This window comes from Montipora foliosa, chromosome 2, assembly GCF_036669935.1.
Source record: "Montipora foliosa isolate CH-2021 chromosome 2, ASM3666993v2, whole genome shotgun sequence".
In the NCBI taxonomy this organism is placed as follows: domain Eukaryota; kingdom Metazoa; phylum Cnidaria; class Anthozoa; order Scleractinia; family Acroporidae; genus Montipora; species Montipora foliosa.
In genome coordinates, this window is record NC_090870.1 from 10,251,204 (window position 1) to 10,271,604 (window position 20,401).

Here is a 20,401-nt window from a genome sequence, read left to right on the forward strand (position 1 = left end):
TATGCAGTGTCCCCAAGAGCATTTGAAAACAATGGTTTTTGCAAAATTTGGGGGGCAAACAAAGTGTATTATGGGGAATTTGAAAATAGCGAATAGGGCTGTCTACCCTGGTCTGGAATAGCAGTTTGGATCACACGAAACACAACACGAGATGCTTCCGTGAAGCATACACTGGGTTGCCTGTGGTACGTGTTACAGAAAATCAGAAGGCACTGAATTGTGTGGTATTGAACTACAGCATTCCAGTCTCTGAAGAATAACAAATAAAAGAGAAGCGAGAAACATTGGCTTCTGGGCTGACATGTTGATAATTTTCAAGTTCCCTCACAACTTCTTTTCACCACAAGTTTAAGCGTGGCCTCTGAGCATCTGACAGCTTTGTAATACTAAAGTTCACTGAAGTTTATCCTTATCCGGCGGGGTTAGTATCAGGATGGGAGACCATAACAATCTACCCCTCATAAAACAGAAGCATCAGACCGAAAATACTATTAACGCTAACAAATGCGAACTCAGAAAGGTACAGATTTTGTTAGCTTGCTTTATGCAAAACAAATATTGATGCAAAAGTGAATAACTATTGATACACAGTTTTTAGAAAGAGCAGAAGGAAGTTTCCGGGACGGTCGATCGAGAATGAAATATTTACATGAAAACAACATTAATTTTGAACCGTGAATATAGAATACAAAAAGTTACGATCAGCAACAAACATTTTGGGAGATTTTTGCTACGTTCAAATAAATCGCAAAATCGAAAGTGACATGGCCGGAATTCAGCGGAATTAAGTTACTGCGGCATGTTTACTCGACAAACAGTGAAGCATCTGTGTCAAATGATGGCAAGATACCGGGTTTTTGTAAGTTTCTTTTTCTGTCAAGTGTTATAAAGTTTGACAATGAAATGAGCGAAGTCAAAACAAGATCACAATCTCCCAACTCTTGAGGTTGACAATTTGTTTATGCAAAGTCAAAATTTACTCTCCAAGACGCGTACGACATTATTTATCACCAGGTAATTCCATCATTTTGGAAATAGCAGCTACTTTATTATTCATCTGCGTCAGAATTTTTCACTGATTTTGGGGCTCATTTTGTTGAAACTCAAGCACGCTTCCAACAGGCCTGTGAACCCTTCCTGCTTTAATACAGAGCAATACTAAAAAAATTCTCCCATATCACATTTCAACCTTAAGCTCGAAAATTCAATACACAACATGATATTATAATTCACAAAGGCAGAAAATACCACAGAATCCTTTTCCAGCGGAAAAATTATTGAAACAAACAACATATTTGCTCTTAGAGGCGAAAACCTCTTTCTATTTCATTGCGTGCGTGAAGACAAGAAACTCAATCGTGTCAAATTACCATGTACTTCAGGTTTCCTGAAGAACCTTTTCCTTGAATGACAAGAAAATGCTTTTTCTATTGCCATAAAAACTATCCAGTTAAGGTCGCATATCATAAAACGTGATGAATTCATAAAGGCCACCTTTTCCAGCGAACAATTTTTTGAAGCAAACAACATATTTGCTATGAGAGGCAAAAACCCCTTCTATTTCATTACGTGCGTGATGAGAAGAAACTCAATCGTGTCAAATATGCGCAATATTGCAACAAACTACATTTCAGGATCAAACCGTTTCCATGAAGAACCTTTTCCTTGAATAATGAGGCACAAAATAGACGTCAAGCTTTCTTTCAAATAATTCTTGGCTGTCACATTTCCAATTACGTTTTTACTGAAGACTATGCAGAGTTGATCATAGATCCACGTAAGGTGTTCGATTCGTTCCCTGTCTTTGTTGAACCCATAAGTTACCAGAGAATTTTCCATTTGCTTTCAGTGTTCTACATAACAGCACACTTGGTAAAATATTTGAAATACAGCTCACTTTGATTTCGGCTCCACGGGCGGATTAAGATTCCACCGCCTGTATATCCAATTGACTTGCCATTATTGAGCTTCATAAGGGTATATGTTGTTTAAAGATCCACTAAAACGCCATTCGCGTTACATGACTTTCGACGCCATTTCCGGTTGTTAATCGGTCTACTGTGTCCACCAGAGAAATCTACGCATTTCCCACTACCCTCTCGATCCTAAGAAAATACGCGCAGAAGGCTCTTTGCACAAAGATACTACTTAGCAGGGGAGTGACAGGCAAGACTTTTACCGACACGGAAAATAAAAATAAAACGGAGAAATCTACCCATTTTGCGACTGGGATTGCCATACGGCAACCCAGTAATAAGCATAAGATGTGATTCAAACTTTTCGATCCTTCACTGACACGTGAAATTGGTTCTTAAATCCAGTTACTTGAACAGAGAGGGTACAAAGGGGTTTACCGTGCGGCGTGATAATCCCCGACTTCCGCCGTTACGCCGTTACCATGTTTGATTACCCATTGCGCAAACGATTGAAGCAGATCATGATGTGTGACACCTCGGTAAAAACACCCTCAAATGGTACGTACATGTCTTCCATTTATTTTAAAAGTAAAAAGCGCATATGTAACGACAGCGCTCACAATTTCGTAATTTCACTTCTTGTTTCCCTTCTTATTGACATGATATTCGGGTCATTTTTTCCTCGAAAGAAATTTGTCGTCCGAAGTAATTGAATAAGTTCGCAAATCTTTTCATTTGAAAACAAGCCGTTGACAGACATGTATTCAGTTACAATGTAAAGGACCGACATGTAAAGGCAGATATACTTACATAGCTGTAGAATATGTGTAACAGCGAATGCGTTTACGCAATCACAAAATTTGTTTCCAATGTGACATTAAAAAAGTTACTCGAAGAACTTAAAGTTTAGTGGGTGGACACCAACAGTGTTCAATTTATTTCCAAGAAAGAGTCGGCGTAAAAAGCAAAGATTTTTCCTCGTCAGACTAAAATCGAATACATGTACCATGCAGGAGCTCGAGATATTCAGGGAAAATCAATTTCCTGTTAGCTTTCAAAATAAGGGAGGGACAAAACATTGACATCAACAGGGCTTTAATCCCGCAAACAATACTTTGGCTTCGTGAAATGAAATGAAATAAATCTTGAAATACTGCTGTTTACTTCAGTAAAAGCAGTATTTTGAGGGTTTTTTTGAAATCTCCTCGAGAAGAATTTAAAAAGCATCGTACTCTTCTACAACCTAAGTTGTCTGTATATCGTAAATTATGCGGACAAAAAAAGAAAAAAAACATTGTTCGCCAGATTTACGACTGCATAGCGCATGTAAACACAATGCTCCTTTCTAATTATAGAAAATCAGCCTTCAGTGTGCAAATTGACACAAAATCGCGTAGGGCGAGTGATATTTTGTCATAAGTAATATCGATCGACACAAGGACGATGATTTATCAATCACGCCCGAAATTGTTCCAGGACAAGCTCGAGCCAAATAATTTATGGCTTCGTCTTTTCATAAATAAAATGATAAAGGAGGAACCATATGAAAAGCCCTTCCCAGTTAACAGGTAAATGAGCTGGTTTTGCATTACAACGTCAAACTCACCAAAGCGTGAACTTGGTATCCATCACTCGCCGTCGAGTGTGCGCCCCTAGCGGTGTGAACTGCCACTTCGTAAGTGTACGTGCATTTGATATGCTGACCAAAGGATAGCAATCCCAGTCTCTGGTCCAGAATAGCACCTCTGCAATATTCCAGACTTGAAAAACTAACCACGGTAAGCAAAAGAAAGCAGAGCCGGTGCATGGCGTCCCACGGCCGTCTTCCTAAAGCTTGAGGTAAAGAGTGTACAGAATTCTCTGGATAACTGATAAACATGATTAACATGATGTTAATAAACAATAGTGTTTCAAAAAGCGCCTGGCAGCGTGTGACAGATCTACGTCAAAACTCCGCAACAACAATACCATCAAATTCCAACTGATCACATGAAGACGTAACATTCAACTCCAGATAATTCTTGGTCTCCTGAGAAGCTTCTCTCCTGAGAAGCAATGCCTTCATGAGATATCGGACTACAAAAAACACCAACAAGACTTTCAAAATTCTACAATCTCTTTTTAGTTTACTTTGATCTACTTCAAACCTGGATCAATGTGGAAGAAAACACTCATAGTTTTTTGCCTAGTGGTGTTCTTTGGCGCACTAAGGATAGAATCTTGGCGCCGCAGAAGACGAAGCGGGCCTCCACCTTGTAGTCCTCGAAACTGTGCCGTCGGTAGCTGGGGTTCATGGAGAGCCTGTAGTCATCAGTGCGGAACGAGTGGAACACAAACAAGAACAAGATCGCAAACTGTGGCAGCTGCATGCGGTGGATCCTGTCCTTACCATTTCACAGAGACTCGTGTGTGTAACAGAGACAGTTGCAAGAACGGGGGGACCCCGCACAGCAGTGGGTGTTCATGTCGGGCGGGTTATAAAGGCACGTGCTGTGAGGCAGGTATGTGTGTGTAAAAAAGGATATTAAGCAATTACTTGTGGGTTGAAACATTTCCGAGTAAAATTGGTGCAATTACGGTAAATTTTATCCAAACTTTCACGAATTGGTAACAAAACTTCGGAATTTTTATCAACAGAATTAAACCAGAGTAGAGTGTCACGGTTCTCTTAACGGGATACTGCTCAAAATGAAAAGCAAAACAAAGCCGGACGCAGATGAGTTTTCAGCCGTAGTAGCTTTTACAAACTTAACATTTAAGGCGGTGTTTGCAGAATACTTTTCTAGGGACACGGAGAAGTCAAAGATGTGTACCGAAACGTAGCAGAACTAATTTGTATTTACGAGCAGAACAAATCTCATAACCTGGTACAATATCGATCGGTTTTTTAAATATTTACACGTTCGATCGCATGGTTTTACTCAACGCATAGTTCCACTCTGCAACAATAAACGACGGCCAACAATACCGGGAAAAAACACGCCAAACCTGAAGTTTTTACGTTGACGTGCTTTTTTCTTTACTATTCCGAAGCTCAAAGTTGTTGTAAACTTCAGTATTTGGTTGAGGTCGACTTGAAAGCAAGTCACGCGTGACTTCACGACCCAGTCGAAATATAATCCGTGAGCCCCAAAATGATAATTTTACATTACATCATGCCGGATTGCACGTAGTGTTCTGTGGGTGTGTCTTTGCTGTTCACACCCTTGTTGGAACGTGATTTTTACTTTTTTTCACCCACGCTGCACCGGTTCTATGGAACTCATTACCGCTGGCTACTAGATCTAGTAGCAGTATTTCTATTTTTAAAAAAAGGCTGAAGACCTTTATTTTTTAAAAAAAGGCTTTTAATTTGTTGTGTCAACATTCACCCACAGGAAACTTTCTAATAGCAATTCAATTATCACTTTACAACTTAATGGTCTATCATCGCAAGAGCCCGCCCCTATCACAATTCAAGCAAAAGATGTGATTTATACTTAGCAGAAAAATTTCATATAATTAAACGCAGCAACAACAATCTACTGAATAAACGATCCGAGCTTGTATCCAAATGCCGACATGAAAACAGGTTTTATCTCAAGAACAATTGACGCTTATCCTACACAATAGCTATTGTATTGCGCTTGTTTTAGCTCAGCCAGTCTTACATCACACCCCCATATTTTGTAATAGTTCCGCCATTCTCACCCATTGTAATTAGAACCCCATTGTTCTACTTATCGTAAACATGTATATATAGCTAGCTAATAAGTCTGTTCTTCATTAAATCTGCCTGATGAGTGCATACGCACGAAACTCAGAGTCGCAGGGAATCTTGTGTATTTTCATTTAGTCATCTAATTCTAAACACCGCTCTACACAAACGTGTATTGAGCACTCTTTAGCAGTGTCTGCTACAGTTTCTCATTATTATTATTATTATTATTATTATTATTATTATTATTATTATTATTATTATTATCTTGTTTTCACACATTGGATTTCCAACGGAACTTCAGTACTCCAGGAAGCTTGGTGACAACAATTCTCCTCAAACTTCTAGGACCTCCCTAAGAATCCTTGCCGTGTTCAGAATAACACTTTTCTGAAGCTCGTCTATCTTGGTCTCTATACCAATATTCTCTAGTCTCCTCTTTAAATTCTTTGTAAGTGTTCCAAATGTTCGGATTACAATCGGAATTACCATTGTTTTCATTTTCCATAACTTCTTTAATTCTCTCGCTAGAATTAACTATATTATTATTACTATTATTATTATTATTATTATTATTATTATTATTATTATTATTATTATTATTATTATTATTATAAAAGAAGTTCCATGTACGATCTTGTTCAATTAAACTCCCTGACGAAGTCTGACAGTTCGGATTAAACCGGTCGGGGAAATTAAATAAAACAAGTTGACAACATGCGTTGTCTCGTTATGTTTATAACCGCAGTTTGTTATTTTTACTCAAGTTGACAAGATTTGCTGCTGTGTGCTGTTCATTAGTATTTCTTTTTAACTGATTTTTTTTAGAAAGGTTAGAATATTAAAAATTTATTTAAAAAAAAATAAAAGAATTATTATTATTTTTCAAATTGTTTGAATCGCCGAAATGAAAAACTCTAAAAACGCGCTATAAACACCTGATCTTGGACGATGAGAAAATAAAAATCGTCTCCTGTTTCGGAGAAAATCGGAGAAAAGTGCGTGTGGGTGGAGTTAATCACTCACTGAAAAACTACCCTTTGACGTCCAAACCAGCCGAAACCGACCAGCCTTAGTATTTTACTCTGTCTAACGCCAGAGCATTTTACTCTGTCTAACGCCAGACGATTTTACTCGTCAACGGGGAACCCCTGGGAGTCAATGGGTGGGGGTTGATAACGCCGATAAATCCGTTTTAAGCGAAGTCACTGAATACATATTCTTGTGTCTTGGGTATGTTTGAGAGTAAGGGCCTGTTTACATGCAGGGAGGGCCGGTAAGTCCCAGTTTCGTTTACATGCGAGGTCCCTATCTGCTTGCTTGGATTAATCATCTTTTTCCCATTTTAAGATGTCGAGGTAGGTTATCCTCCCACGAGGGTCAATTTTAGGACGATCAGATTACTATCACATTCCATGGCATCGCGCGGCTATAAACCTGGAGATTTATTTCGGAGAACTATGCTGGAAAGATCGGCGAATCCAAGCCGGAACAATACAAAAAGTCAGGACGACAGCCAGGGCAACACTTTGGCGGTTGGAATAGAGCATGATCTCCAATAAATAAGCGAAAGTCGACCAAAGCGAAGGTTCGAGAATAGAACCTTACTTGATCAGCCACGTAAAGAAATCAAAAGGGAAAAGAAAAGCGGCAAACCAAACAGACGTCCGTTCGTCGAAAAAAGCGAAGAAATGGCCATGGACACCTGAAGCCGCTAGCTGAACTGCTTTTCAAATACATCAAAGAATACAAGCCGAAGTGCAAATTCAACGGCGTGGACTTCGAGGCTGATCTATCGAGCAAGTAAACTGAAGTTCGCCGGCGTAACCTTTCACATGTAAAGGAGGGCTATCTTTTAGCCCTTCTAGAAGAGTAACCCTTCTAAGGAGGATTATCCTCCCTCCATGTGAACACACCCTACATGATAATTTGCTGTTGCTAACTGTCACGTGACAAGTGCTAATGTCACGTGACAGGACAATATATTTTTTCCTACAATTTTGCTTACCTCGAAAATGGAGATTTTAAAAAAGCCTCCTAAATGCATTTCAAGTGCAAAACAAAATTGAAAAGAGACCAGAAACGTATTCTCACGGTCATACTAGAAAGGGCATCCTAAGAATCCAGGGCAACATCCTTCCAAATACCTTTCGCAAGCCATGCCACCTGAGCAGTGTTGTTTCGGTCTTCATCCACGTCATCGGAAGCAAAAGGCGTGAGAGAGAGTTCATGTGATAGTCGTGAGATGGGAACCTTGTGGCAGTCCTCTTATAACATGAAATATGGAGACGTTGATGCTCCTTTTTTTCCTTCAGCATACCTACTTATAAAAGAAGAAGTATTAGGAATTAGATCATTGTTAATTTTGTAGTAACTTTTCTTTTTCCTTGTAGACATAAACGAATGTCTGACTAACCCATGTGACCACACCTGCACTAACACATTCGGAAGCTACACGTGCCAATGTAACTCATGCTACACCAAGCTTGGAACGAAGTGTGAGCTGAGGCAATGCAGAATCAGTGGCTCTTGTTACTCAAATGGTACGGTGAATCCTAACAACCAATGTCAGGTGAGATGACACAATAATGTGCTGAAACAACGACAATGGCAACAACAAGAAAATCGCGTGCAACAAACTTGCATATTTAATGGCCAAAAGTAATCCCTTAGCACGCTCCACAAGTACGTTTTACACTATATTACAACCTTTGTCGACTCTTGCAAACTAAGAGGTAAAAGGAGTCGAAAACAAAAGAAGAAATTGTCACAAAGTAAATAATTTACCTCATGCAAAACGTTCTCGTTGGCGTTGAGGCAGCGCCAACTATAGCTAAATTCTTAGGAATTAATTCATTTTGATCTGAGAGAAAAGGTTTCGGGCTCTTAAAATATGGGCTATGGTCGTTTTACGTAGAAGATTTGAAGAGAACGGGAAATAAGTGTACAAACCTCAAAACACACACACCGAAATCTAGTGTTGTTGAAAACAGAGCGCTTCGCAGCTTAAACATCGGAGACTGTGTTAGTTGTAAAGCGGGAGCTTGTTCTATCCGTTTTCTAATTGTCTTTTACAACGGCGCGGTAGTCGGTTAAACATTTTGTCAGCGATAATTTCAGATGTCCAGGGTGCTTTTGTGCAGTGTGAAGATTTCCTAACATTGTTATAGCATCATTCCCAGCGGTCTTGGCTCTTTTTGTCCCTCTTCAAAAAGGATCGACACAATCTCGTTCTCAGGGTCTTCTCGCCGAAAAGACCCTGGGAACGAGGTTGCCATCGGCACGTAGGGAACAAGGAACCCGTGTTGATTGCATTATACTTTTCAGTAATTATTAGATATTTTATGTTAAGCAAAATTCACTATGGGTGTCACCTTGTTAGGATTTGTGTATCAAAAGTTCCATTTCAAGGTCGAGGGTAAAAAAGCTGACTCATGTCGTGAGCTTCACCTTTGAGGCAAGAAACTTTTTACCACAATTGCTTGTAATCTCGCAATCTGAGTAGCTAATTTGCCGTTGTCGATAAGAGTCTGGACAACGTTGTACGCGTCATGCTTGCGTCAATTTGTCACGCAGTGTAATAGCCAATCAGGAACGCCCATTTTGGGAAATAAACCAATCATATTGCGAGAAAGTTGTAGACAAGGCTTGCTCTTTCTTTGTGTCATGATTTTGGTCACGCTCTGAAATAAAAACTTTCTTTGACGTTGAATATTGTGGTAAAAATTTGTTGTGGACTCTCTCGGTTGCGCCTCGTGAGTCCACAACATTTTGACCACCGTGATGACGAATATAGTTGTCGATAAGAGTACAGACAACGCTGAACCACTTTCGATTTGTTAATTCTAACAACACGTATACGGAAACTGTAATAAATATACAAATACTGAGATGACCCTTGCATTTTTTGCTTAAAAGTTCTTTTTTCCTGACAGGAATGTCAAAGCACCAACAAGACGGCTTGGACGAACAATGACGCTTTGTCCTGTAGCGACGGTGTGGCTTGCACCAGAAACGACAGGTGTTCGAGTGGGTCGTGTGCTGGAACGCCATTCACGTGTCTGTCGTGCGAAGAATGTAACAACGACACGTGCCGCGTGAAGGCGGGATTTTGTGCTATTATGGAAGGCGGAACAAAAACGTGCTTTCGTCACGGTGATTTACGGCCTGGATACCCCTGTCAGGTAACAAGAATATTACATAAATAAGTAAATAAATAAATAAATAAAATGATGATAACGACAACGACGGCAAACAATGATTATGACGATCATGATGACTACAATCAAAAAAGTCTCTGACCAACTTTTGTTTTTTTCCATATATATTCTAGCAATGTGACAGTAACAACAACAATCAGTGGACCAATAACGATAACTTGCAATGCAGTGACAACAACTTAAATACCAAAGATGATCGTTGCTCGGGCGGGACTTGTGTTGGTACACCCTACAACTGCCTTCCTTGTGAGATACATGATGGTAGCGGTTGTCCCGTTAAATCAGGCTTCTGTGTGATCATGACTGGTGGCCAAAGGACTTGTTACGCCCAGAATCACCTCAAGCCAGGAAACCCTTGTCAGGTAATGGAAGGATAGGGCTTATCAACAGTATCTAACATCGTTGGCAGTTGCTCAAAATTGTCGCGCGGACGAGGTGAACGGGATTTACGTACCATTAACTCCCACTTAGGGTAAACGTTGAAAGTCTGCTCATATTCGTTCACCGAATTCACAGGATGGTTAATTTTTGGGTGTGTTGGCTTTGTTTTATCTTTTAAAGGAGACAAAATATCTTTGCGGAGGGATGACACCACAAACTATAGGGGCTAATTAATTCATCTAAGGGAAGCGATTCAGTGTAAGAAATCATGAGCTGAAAATTAGCTTACTTAGTTATTTGCAGTGCGAAACTGTTGGAACTCTTTGAGTCGGGGGCTTCAAAGCTCTCCGCGAAAAATTGAAGCTGCAATGCAGATGTATTTTGTGGAAACGAGGATGTTTGTTTTACTCGCATCTTGAAGTAAGATAAAGAAATAGACTGGAGAGAGTGAGGGGGAGCCAGTGGTCTCCTGAGAGACTTGAAGATGATAGCATTGCAGTGAGTGACCGCAAAAGGCGAATGTTCAGCGAACAATAGAGCGAAACAATGTGTTCTGTGGAGGCTAAGAAAAGACCACACTACTTCAAGGTAAAACTCATAGAAATGACAAATCTTACCTTTCTTTTCTCTTTCTTTCTTTCTGTCAGTGGTGTGACCCAAGTATAAGCACGAGCACATGGTCAAATCGCGAGGGCGTGGCATGTAATGATGGTGATCAGTGCACACGTGGTGACACGTGTCAAAGTGGGCACTGCACGGCCACACCTTTCACGTGTAACTCGCTTTGTCAGTACTGTAATGGCAATGGTTGCAGTCTTAAGACAGGATTTGGGTTTACAAATGTATGCACGTGCAAGATAGGAGGTATGTCTGTCTAGAGAAATCCTATTCTGTAGTATAACAACCTTCGTGCAAAATTCTATAGGCGGTTAAGCTAAGAGTGTAAAACCAGCAAAGAGACTCCCTTAGGTGAAAAACGAGCAAACTATTTTAAGCCAATGTAATAGTCACCCAAAGCTTCACGGTTAAACTTAAGGCACAATTGCCAAAGAAAGGCTGAAAGGCAATAATCCTGAGCAAAGCGATCAAGATGGTATAAATAGCTGACAGGTGTCATTATCCAGCAAAGGAGCGATTCGGGTAGCCATGGAAAGTACATTTCATTTTGAGAAAATAACATCTACCATCTCCAATGAAGAGAATAGAACCAACTTGTCGTAAAGTTCGGGAGCAACTTAAGGAGGAGCAGGGATGGAGCAGTCACGGTGAGTGCCCTCGTCTACCACTGTAGAATACTTTCCGGATTTAACCAAGATCAATCACAAATCATTCCATGTGCTTTATTGTCTCCCCCACTGAGCATGTCTGAAACCATACATGAGGTGGGTGGGGAGAGTAAGCTATAATTCGGGTACTACAACCACCACTGAGTTAACCCTTCGTCAAAACGAATACATGTATTCGAATTGACATACGATTCACTTTCACCTACATCAGTTTTTATCTGAGCCGACACTGCTCAACCTCAAAAGATCTTCAAATAATTTTATTTTGCCTGCATCCTCTTGCTCTAAGGTGTTAAAAGTAAAATGGTGTGTTCGCATTGTCAAGCTCTGAAGCGAGATTGACTACACTGGCACGCGCTCGACTACTTTGGACTCGCTCTGACGAAGGGCTAACGCTTGAAACGTCAGCTTTTAGAATTTCTGTACGGTGGCCAATTTAGATTATCATCTCCTTTGATAAAACCAAATTTTTGTATACTACTTCCACACCGACGCAGCACCACAGTTTCTTTAGAAACTACGCCCTTCATTCGATTACGATATATACCTGTCAGGGCACCATCAGATCAATGAAGAACATGTTTACAATCAAACCTAACACTGACAGATATGACTCACTCTAGGGCAAGACTATAATCATCAGACGGTAAACCCTTCAAATCAGTGTGAGTGGTGTGACCTGTATGACGCAACAGCTCGTGCCAACGGTGCCTGGTCAAATCGCCCAGCGGTACCTTGTGACGATCAAAACAGATGTACTAAACAGGACACATGCAATTCAGGAAGGTAAGATTGACCTAAGCGTCACTACCAATGATGTAGTAGCAATTGAGATTTGTCGGCGGGAAAAAAAGGGCTAAATATGATATTGGGCTGGATATTACACGAGCTTGAAATTCTCAAGGGAGACGATGGGCACCGGAAACGGTTAAACCTTCTAATAGAAATATGTCACAATGACACTTTGGAAAATAGCCTTTTCATGATTACCTAAAACCTTGTACTTGAAAATAATTGAATGATGGCTGACAAGATTGCTCGTTGTTCATTTTATAAACAATTTAGGTGTGGTGATAGAGGTCCCCATTCTGGACAAGTCCAATTGAAAGCCACAGTTATAGGAGACTGAGTCCACATTGTCGTGTATGTAATCGTGTCAAACATAAAAGCGGAAACAAATACCTTACACGTGGCATAGAATAAAAAAATACCAGATAACGCTGACTTGGCCTTGCAGCCCTTGCCCATTACACGCATGTGTTTAATTTAGTACAAACTGATCGAGGTGTAAGAGATAAGAGCGACGGGTTTTATTGTCCCTGGTTTTCGTAAACTTAAATATGGTGCCTGCTAGGCAAGACCTTCTAAAACGACAAAGATGTATGTCGTGTTAGTTGAAGCATTGTTTGGTTTTTTTTTTTTTTTTTTTTTTTTTTCAGGTGTGAAGGTCAAGCCTACTCGTGCCAGTCGTCGTTTCCATCAACAAGTTGCATCAAGACTTCGGAATGTGTTGGTGATGGAACTTGTAGAGAAATCATGAGAGCAAGTGGAACCATTTGTCGCCCGGCAATTGACATCTGTGATCAACCAGAAAGGTAGGAAGCAACGTATCACATACAGGTTCTTTTGCAAAGCCATTCCCTTCTCATCTCGGGTTCGCTTCTCATCTTACGGTCGCGCGGAGCACCATGGGTAAAAAAAATATGGTAACCCTGCATCTGTGCGAGAAAATTTAGTTTTGCTCACCGTAGGACCGTACGACCGTACGCCCACCCCTCCATGTATGCCAATGTGACCAGTATCACGTGACCATATCGCGGGCTAAAGTTTAAAGCTCATCGAGGTCAGCTGTTTTTTTTTTTTAAGTTGACCGCTGACCAGGAATTGGTTTTCGATTGGATCGCTGGCTCAAACAAGGTTAACTTATTGTAAGAGTAAATAACCCGGGAGCTCCGCTTTTAGGCTTGGCTAAATCTGTATATTACCTTATGTATCAACAAGGAATAGAGTGTATTGGTTTCAAACTAAACTACAAAATTACAAGATACAAGATTCTAAATACACGAAATGATAAGCGACAACTGGAAACTTAAGACAAAAGACGAACTACTTAAACTTGAGTTTCTTTCCAGCATTTGAAAACAACACAACGACAAACGTCAACAACTCATGGCCGGTGTCACAGTGTTTTGTGTTCCTCCGTGTTTTCCGTTCCCCCGAACACTGGGCATTAGTGCTGTGGGTTCCCCCTTTGCCATAACGATAAATATGATAGCAGAATATGAATACAGAAAGTATCCTAAACATGCATAAAAGCTAACCTTAGGCCTAATTAGGCTAAACAAAAGTTTTTAGGCCAAAGGTTAGCTCTTATGAATGTTTAGGATACTTTCTGTATTCATATTCTGCTATCATATTTATCATTATGGCGGGATTACTTTCCTTTATTTTCATATTTCTTTTTGTTTTGTTGTATTCTGAAGTCGGCCATCTTCAAGGGAACACGTAGCACTGAAATGTTCTATGGGGAGGGAAGGGGCAACACACAGCACTAGTGCCCAGTGTTCGGGGGAACAGATAACGCGGGGGAACACAAAATGCTTTGACACCGGCGCCATTACTTCCTTTTCCTCTGACCGCTCAGGTTGCAATTGCGCAAATAACAACGGTAACATTGTACTCAAGTCTTATGCAATCAGAAATAGATCCTACAAAACGTCTTGGTTGGAAACGAAGCAAACTGACTGTAATAAAAACACAAAGACCCAACTCAAATTTCCGTCCACCACGTATGACTTCAACCCTTCAGTCCTGAAAGGGAGACTTAAATTTTCCTCTGTAAACGATTTAACTCGTCAATGGGGGTCCCATAGGGATGAATGGGTTAAGAAAAAGAAACGTGGCTGATCATCCTAATTATTCATCATGATCAGCTACAGTCTGCGACAAAATTACTTGGAACAGTATACGAATATACAGAACCACGAGAAAATTAGGGGACAGAGAGGGAGGCTCCCGGTCCAGCCCTTGGGATATGTCATGTCCACGAAAGTTATTTTTAGACGAGCGGAAGTCTTCGTTCTAGCGAAAGTCTGTTTTCCGAGACGTCCGCATGCAGGCCAACCTTGGTATGATGTTTGAAAGAAAATAAATAGTCATCAGCCTTCCACGTGCGCCTCCATTTTCTCTTTTCACTGAGAACCTGAGAGCAGAGCAAGACTGCATGCGGACGTCTCGGAAGAGAGACTTCCGCTAGAACAAAGACTCCCGCTCGTCTAAAAATAACTTTCGTGGACATGACATATCCCGGCCAACGCCCTGAGCCTCCCTCTCTGTCCCCTCATTTTCTCTTGAGAGACCTTAACAGATCTCGGTGAAGCTTTCTCGGCTCACCCTCCCCTCATGATGTTGTTTGAACGCGAGTTCTGAGCTCATTTGGCAAAACAACATTATGGGAGGGAATGCAAGGTATTGCAAAGTATTTAAACTATTTTGTCCTAGGCTGTAGCTGCAAAGAACAACCTCGTCCCCAGGCCGCTTTTCCCTGGCTTTGAGTGGGACGGGGCAGGGGAAAGCGCCCTGGGGACGAGGTTGTGCAGAGAAGGCTAAATTTCGAGTGCGTGCTACAACAAACTTTTGTTGTGCTCAAATATCGAAGAATACAATAAGTGAAAAATATGATGAATTATTTACCTCCTTGCACAGGATGTAAAAACTACTAGGGAGAAATTCCTGTTAAAATGACGCGCTTCAAAAAGTCATACGCATTCATCCTAACTTTGAGATTTATGCGGAAAGAAGAATTACTTACATCAGAGGAGTCTCCACCTTCGATGGAACGCGGTCCATCAGTTTTCGGTATTATCTCTTTTTTGTGACGGTTAATGCTAGATTTTTGCGTGGAAAAAAAGTGGTGGCATTGTGTTTCATGCACGATCCATGATTCTGCATTATTAAGAACGAGCAATCACTCGTGGGTGCAGCTACTTGCATGGTTGCAGTTGCATGGTTAAAGACCAATCAGATGCATTGTGGTCATCAGGCCCACCCATATTCTAAATTTAGATACTATTTTAAACTGATGGACCAAGGCCAAATGAGACAGATCGAGACTTCTGGGTGATGAGGGAAAAGTCACTTTTTGATGACATTGACATTACACCAGTTTAGCCCAGTTTGTCATACTGGGCCCGGTCGTTCGAAAGCCGATTAACTTTATCCAGGATTAGCGTGAACTTTTCTTTTATGTTTTCACCTTTTTGGTGAAAGTTTCTTTTGCATGTTTTTGTTTTTCAAGATCGACTTGTTCTAATATAAAATTTTGCCGAATATCAGTGTTGAACAAAATTTGGGAGTAGAGAAATAAGCTCCTTAGTTAATTTGTAATCTGGGATTAGCGTTAATTAATCGGCTTTTGAACAACCAGGCAGAGGCTGACATTTTTAGCTCGTAACGCCAATGAATAACCTATGAGGAAACAGAAATTTTTAACCTTGGTTAAAGGCGGTTTAACCTTGGTGGGAGGCGCGGTGGCCTCATGGTTAGTGCGCTCGACTCCGGATCGAGTGGTCCGGGTTCGGGGCCTGGCCGGGGACATTGCGTTGTGTTCTTGGGCAAGTGGCATGTGGATTTGGGCAAGTGGCAAGTGGCATGTGGATTTCTTACTCTCACGGTGCCTCTCTCCACCCAGGTGTATAATTGGGTACCGGCGTAATGCTGGGGGTAACCCTGCGATGGACTAGCATCCCATCCAGGGGGGAGTATAAATACTCCTAGTCGCTTAATGCTACTGAAACCGGAGATAAGCGCCGGCCTGATGGGCCTTCTGGCTCGTAAGCTGTGACTTCAATACAGTGGCTAAGGAATTACCTGCAGACTTGCGAACAAATTTTTGTTAAAGTATTTGGAGATTTCAATACATTGCACAGCTACGCGCTTGTGTATTACATGTTACTTAAGGACAGTAAATACGCAGCATGTTCAAACGTGACGAGTTGGGTTGGTGTCACCCCACGAAACAAGCATGTGGGTTTCATGAACGAAATCTCGTCCGTTTAGTACTGTTATATTTTTTATAGGTGTGACGGAAATCTTGGGACATGTCCTGGTGCAGAACAAGATAGTATCAACATCACAACTGGTAGCGCCCAATTTACGGATCAGTCTTTTCTACCAGTCATTAGCTATCAGTACCTCAAAAGTAAACTTTACCTTCGTCTCGCGGGCTTTTCCGTGTCTTGTGGTCAGCTGACTTTTCAATGGTTCCTGTTGTCATCGTCCTCTGCTTGCAGCACCGCATCGGTCGTAAAAGGAGTCTTTCCTAACTCAAATACACAGCAAACTCTGACAGGTACATGTACTTTGAATTTTAAACAGAGTAGGGTTTCCTCTGAACCCCTTGGAGATTTCAACTTTCATCGAGTGGGCCCAACTTAGACGCATTACTTGGTATTATTAGTTGATAATTACTTTTTAAGATAGAAATTTTAATTACCGGTGAATGTGAATTTAGACTGGCTGGTTTAGAAGTTCAGTTTTCGCCAGCGTAGTTTAAAGGAATAACCAATCATTTTGTTGTGGACTCGCATAAAACTTGTATGAGCCAAATTTCGTAAATCTAAGACAATTCAATGATAATCAAATTAATGCTGAAATTTCATGTGTTGCTAGCTTAGATAAAAGATCGCTATACCACACAGCTCCTCACAACCTCGAATTTCATTGGACCAGTATAGGATATAGATCCATTATTTTGAGAATTAGACCCAATTGTTTCCGTTGAATTTTTTCTGCCCACTGTCTCCTGAACCAATCACGAGAACCCTTTTAATTGCTCCACGCTGAACCTAGCTTCTTAACGAAAACGCGAATAAGGTGCTCTCATTTATGAAAGAAAATTCTAGAAAGACATTTGAGAAATCTCGTTTCTTCCTCTCGAAGCTCCCCGTGGACCAGTAGCCTGAGTTGGACGCAATTTCAGAATCCTTACATACTGTTTAATTTGACAGGGCTAGCTCTTCAGGATAACAACAATTACAAAGTGTCTATACAAGTGGTTGACATGAGGAACAACACTTCTCAGCTTGGTTGTAGTGGCGCGATCATCATTGATACGTCAAAGCCACAAAGCGGGTGGATCCACGATGGGGCTGGAGCTGACCTAAGTTACCAAGCCTCCAAGTTGTTGCAAGTAAACTGGGGAGGTGTACAAACAAGACACGGTGTAAGCAAGTATATGTGGAAGGTACTTGTCACTCTCTTCCAAACCAATCGCAGCAACGAGCTTATGTCTTTCACAAACGTCAATCTCAGCACTAGCGCGGCCGCGACGTTCAACAGCATCTCAGACGGTTCAAAGGTGCAATTCGTTGTAAGAGCGTTTACAAAAGCGGGACTGCATTCGGACCTTACCAGCGACGGGGTCATCATTGATACCTCGGCCCCTGTGGCGGGGAAAGCATACGATGGAAATCAAACTGGAGTGGACGTGAAATACGCAAAGTGGATGACTACGTTTAGTGCAAATTGGGACCGATTCACCGATCCTCATTCTCCCATTGCACGCTATGATTGGGCGGTACAACGTCAAGGGGCCGGGCTTATTACAACATTCAAAGCCACAGCTCTCAACCGATTCCCCACAGCAACAAACCTTAATCTAGTGTCTGGACAACGCTACTGCGTAGTCGTCAGAGGCTATAACGAGGCTGGACTTTATACTCAAATTACATCGAACTGCTTGTTAATAGACCAAGATCCACCACAGGCAGGCAGCATAAACGATGGACACTTTAGTGATGTAGATTATCAGTCAGAAGACACCATTATAGCGGTAAACTGGAATGGGTTCACGGATGGCAGCACAGGTAGTGGGATCATGGAGTACAGATATAAGGTTACTGACATTAGCGGAAGCATTATCGTTTCCTGGACGTCCGCTGGGAATGCGACAAACGTAACACATGATGGGTTGGCGTTAAAAAACAACACTAAGTATTTTGCGACTGTGAGAGCCATTGATATGGTTGGTCTTAGCACTGACGTCACATCGGATGGTGTTACCGTGGATACGACTCACCCCGTATTTACTGGTGAAGTTGTAGTGACAGGAGTTGAAGACATCATAAATGGAACTCCGTGTGTGTATATAACAAGTGTATCCTCAATTACTGTGCAATGGGCTGGATTCTCAGATGCTCACAGCGGACTTCAGCGATACGAGTGGGCCATGATACCTTCAGAAAAGCCACTGTCAACCTCCGACTTTGCGGTTGTTCCAGGACCCAATCTTCCCACATCGGCAACATTCCAAAACCTTGCATTAACACAAGGCAAAGGTTATTACGTCATAATAAGAGCCATCAACGGTGCCAAATTGTATAAAGACGCGTATTCGGTCTTGGTAATACCTGACGCCACCCCTCCATCCTCTGGAAAAGTCTTCGACGGTCCAACGAAGCAGGTAGACATCGACTACCAGGCTGATCTGAGACATGTCTACGGATCATGGTCAATATTTCCCGAGCCAAACACAGCTGTCAAACAATACTACTTTGCTGTTGGAAGCTGCCTCTCTGGAAACTATCATGTCACTGGAAATAAGTTTGTGAAATTAGTTCCTCCAACTGCTACCTCATTTACCCTGAAAAACATTACTTTGGTGAACGGTCAGCGTTATTGCATTAAAATCAAAGCTGAAAACAAAGCTGGCTTGTTTAGTTCCCAAATATCGTCGGATGGTTTCGTTGCTGACGTGACTCCTCCAAGCACGCAGACAGCTGAAGTGCGAGACAGTATTACGGGTTCGGATATTGACTATCAAGATAACACTACAGCAATTTCGGCACAATGGGAAGGTTTTAAAGACCCAGAATCTGGAATTCACCACTTCGAATATGGAATAAGCAGAAATCGAGGGGGAATTATGGATGTTGTTCCATTCAGTAGCGTGGGACTAAATGCTTCTGTTACTGTAAAAGGCCTTTCGCTGTCTGATGACGTATATTACGTGACGGTTTGTGCCGTAAACAATGCCCTTCTACGGAAGTGCTTGAGCTCCGATGGAGTGCTCATTGACTTCAGTCCACCGAGCCATGGTATAGTGTATGACGGGATCATTGAACCGGATCTGAGATACCAATCCTCTCTTTCATCGATGGCCGCTAACTGGGAAGGAGTCTGGGATCTGGAGAGTGGTATTGAGAAGTTCGAATGGAGCATAGGTATAAGTGTGAATGACAAGACCAGTGTTCAAGGTTTTACTGATGTTGGTCTATCAACTCATGTGAACAGTAACACTGTTCTCAATTTGTCAAGTGGAACTAAGTACTACGTGCACCTTAAGGTGACAAACCAGGCAGGATCTGTCAGAGAACTTGTTTCGGATGGTGTCATAGCGGATGGAACACCGCCTATACCAAACAAAATCTACCCAGGCTTTGGTTCACAAGATGGATGGCGATACAATGACAAAGATGTGGCTTTTTACTCCGCTTCAGCGTCCGCTATTTCGGTTTATTGGAACAAATTTTCTGAACCAGAAAGTGAGGTCTGGTACTACAAGTGGGCCATTGGCACAAGCAAATGTGGTACCCAAATCCAACCACTCGTTAACATCGGCCGGCGGAACTACGCCAACACAACAATGTCAGAACTAGTATTTATACCAGGAATAAAGTATTACGTCACTGTGATATCACGAAACAGAGCTGGACTTGTATCACAATCATGCTCTGATGCTCTCGTTTTTGACAGCACTCCACCACATCCAGGAATAGTCTATGTGGGGCAATCAACAAAAAGAAAATTTGGAGAAAAATATTTTATAACTGATGTTGACCGCGTAATTTCCTGGAGGGAATTTATAGACCGCAAGAGCGGTATCAGCACATGCAGCATCTT

General features: G+C 41.5%; 3 protein-coding genes across 3 annotated transcripts in view; 1 reads left to right on the forward strand and 2 right to left on the reverse strand.

Moving 5' to 3' along the window:
• Window positions 1-3,755, reverse strand: part of LOC137992374 (uncharacterized) — a 44,012-nt gene extending 40,257 nt beyond the window's left edge. The window contains exon 1 of the mRNA XM_068837695.1: window positions 3,523-3,755. Coding sequence (XP_068693796.1) covers window positions 3,523-3,723 — 201 coding nt within the window. The 5' untranslated portion in view covers window positions 3,724-3,755. The remainder of the gene's footprint in view (window positions 1-3,522) is intronic.
• Window positions 1-20,401, reverse strand: part of LOC137992383 (tRNA:m(4)X modification enzyme TRM13 homolog) — a 282,513-nt gene that overhangs the window by 209,309 nt on the left and 52,803 nt on the right. The gene's annotated exons all lie outside the window — the stretch shown is intronic.
• LOC137992371 (uncharacterized) overlaps window positions 4,042-20,401 on the forward strand; it is a 25,925-nt gene continuing 9,565 nt past the window's right edge. Inside the window, exons 1-9 of the mRNA XM_068837691.1 lie at window positions 4,042-4,417; window positions 8,007-8,185; window positions 9,549-9,797; window positions 9,947-10,195; window positions 10,862-11,078; window positions 12,124-12,286; window positions 12,940-13,095; window positions 16,579-16,850; window positions 17,509-20,401. The exon at window positions 17,509-20,401 is cut by the window's right edge and continues 2,509 nt beyond it. Coding sequence (XP_068693792.1) covers window positions 4,072-4,417; window positions 8,007-8,185; window positions 9,549-9,797; window positions 9,947-10,195; window positions 10,862-11,078; window positions 12,124-12,286; window positions 12,940-13,095; window positions 16,579-16,850; window positions 17,509-20,401 — 4,724 coding nt within the window. The 5' untranslated portion in view covers window positions 4,042-4,071. The remainder of the gene's footprint in view (window positions 4,418-8,006; window positions 8,186-9,548; window positions 9,798-9,946; window positions 10,196-10,861; window positions 11,079-12,123; window positions 12,287-12,939; window positions 13,096-16,578; window positions 16,851-17,508) is intronic.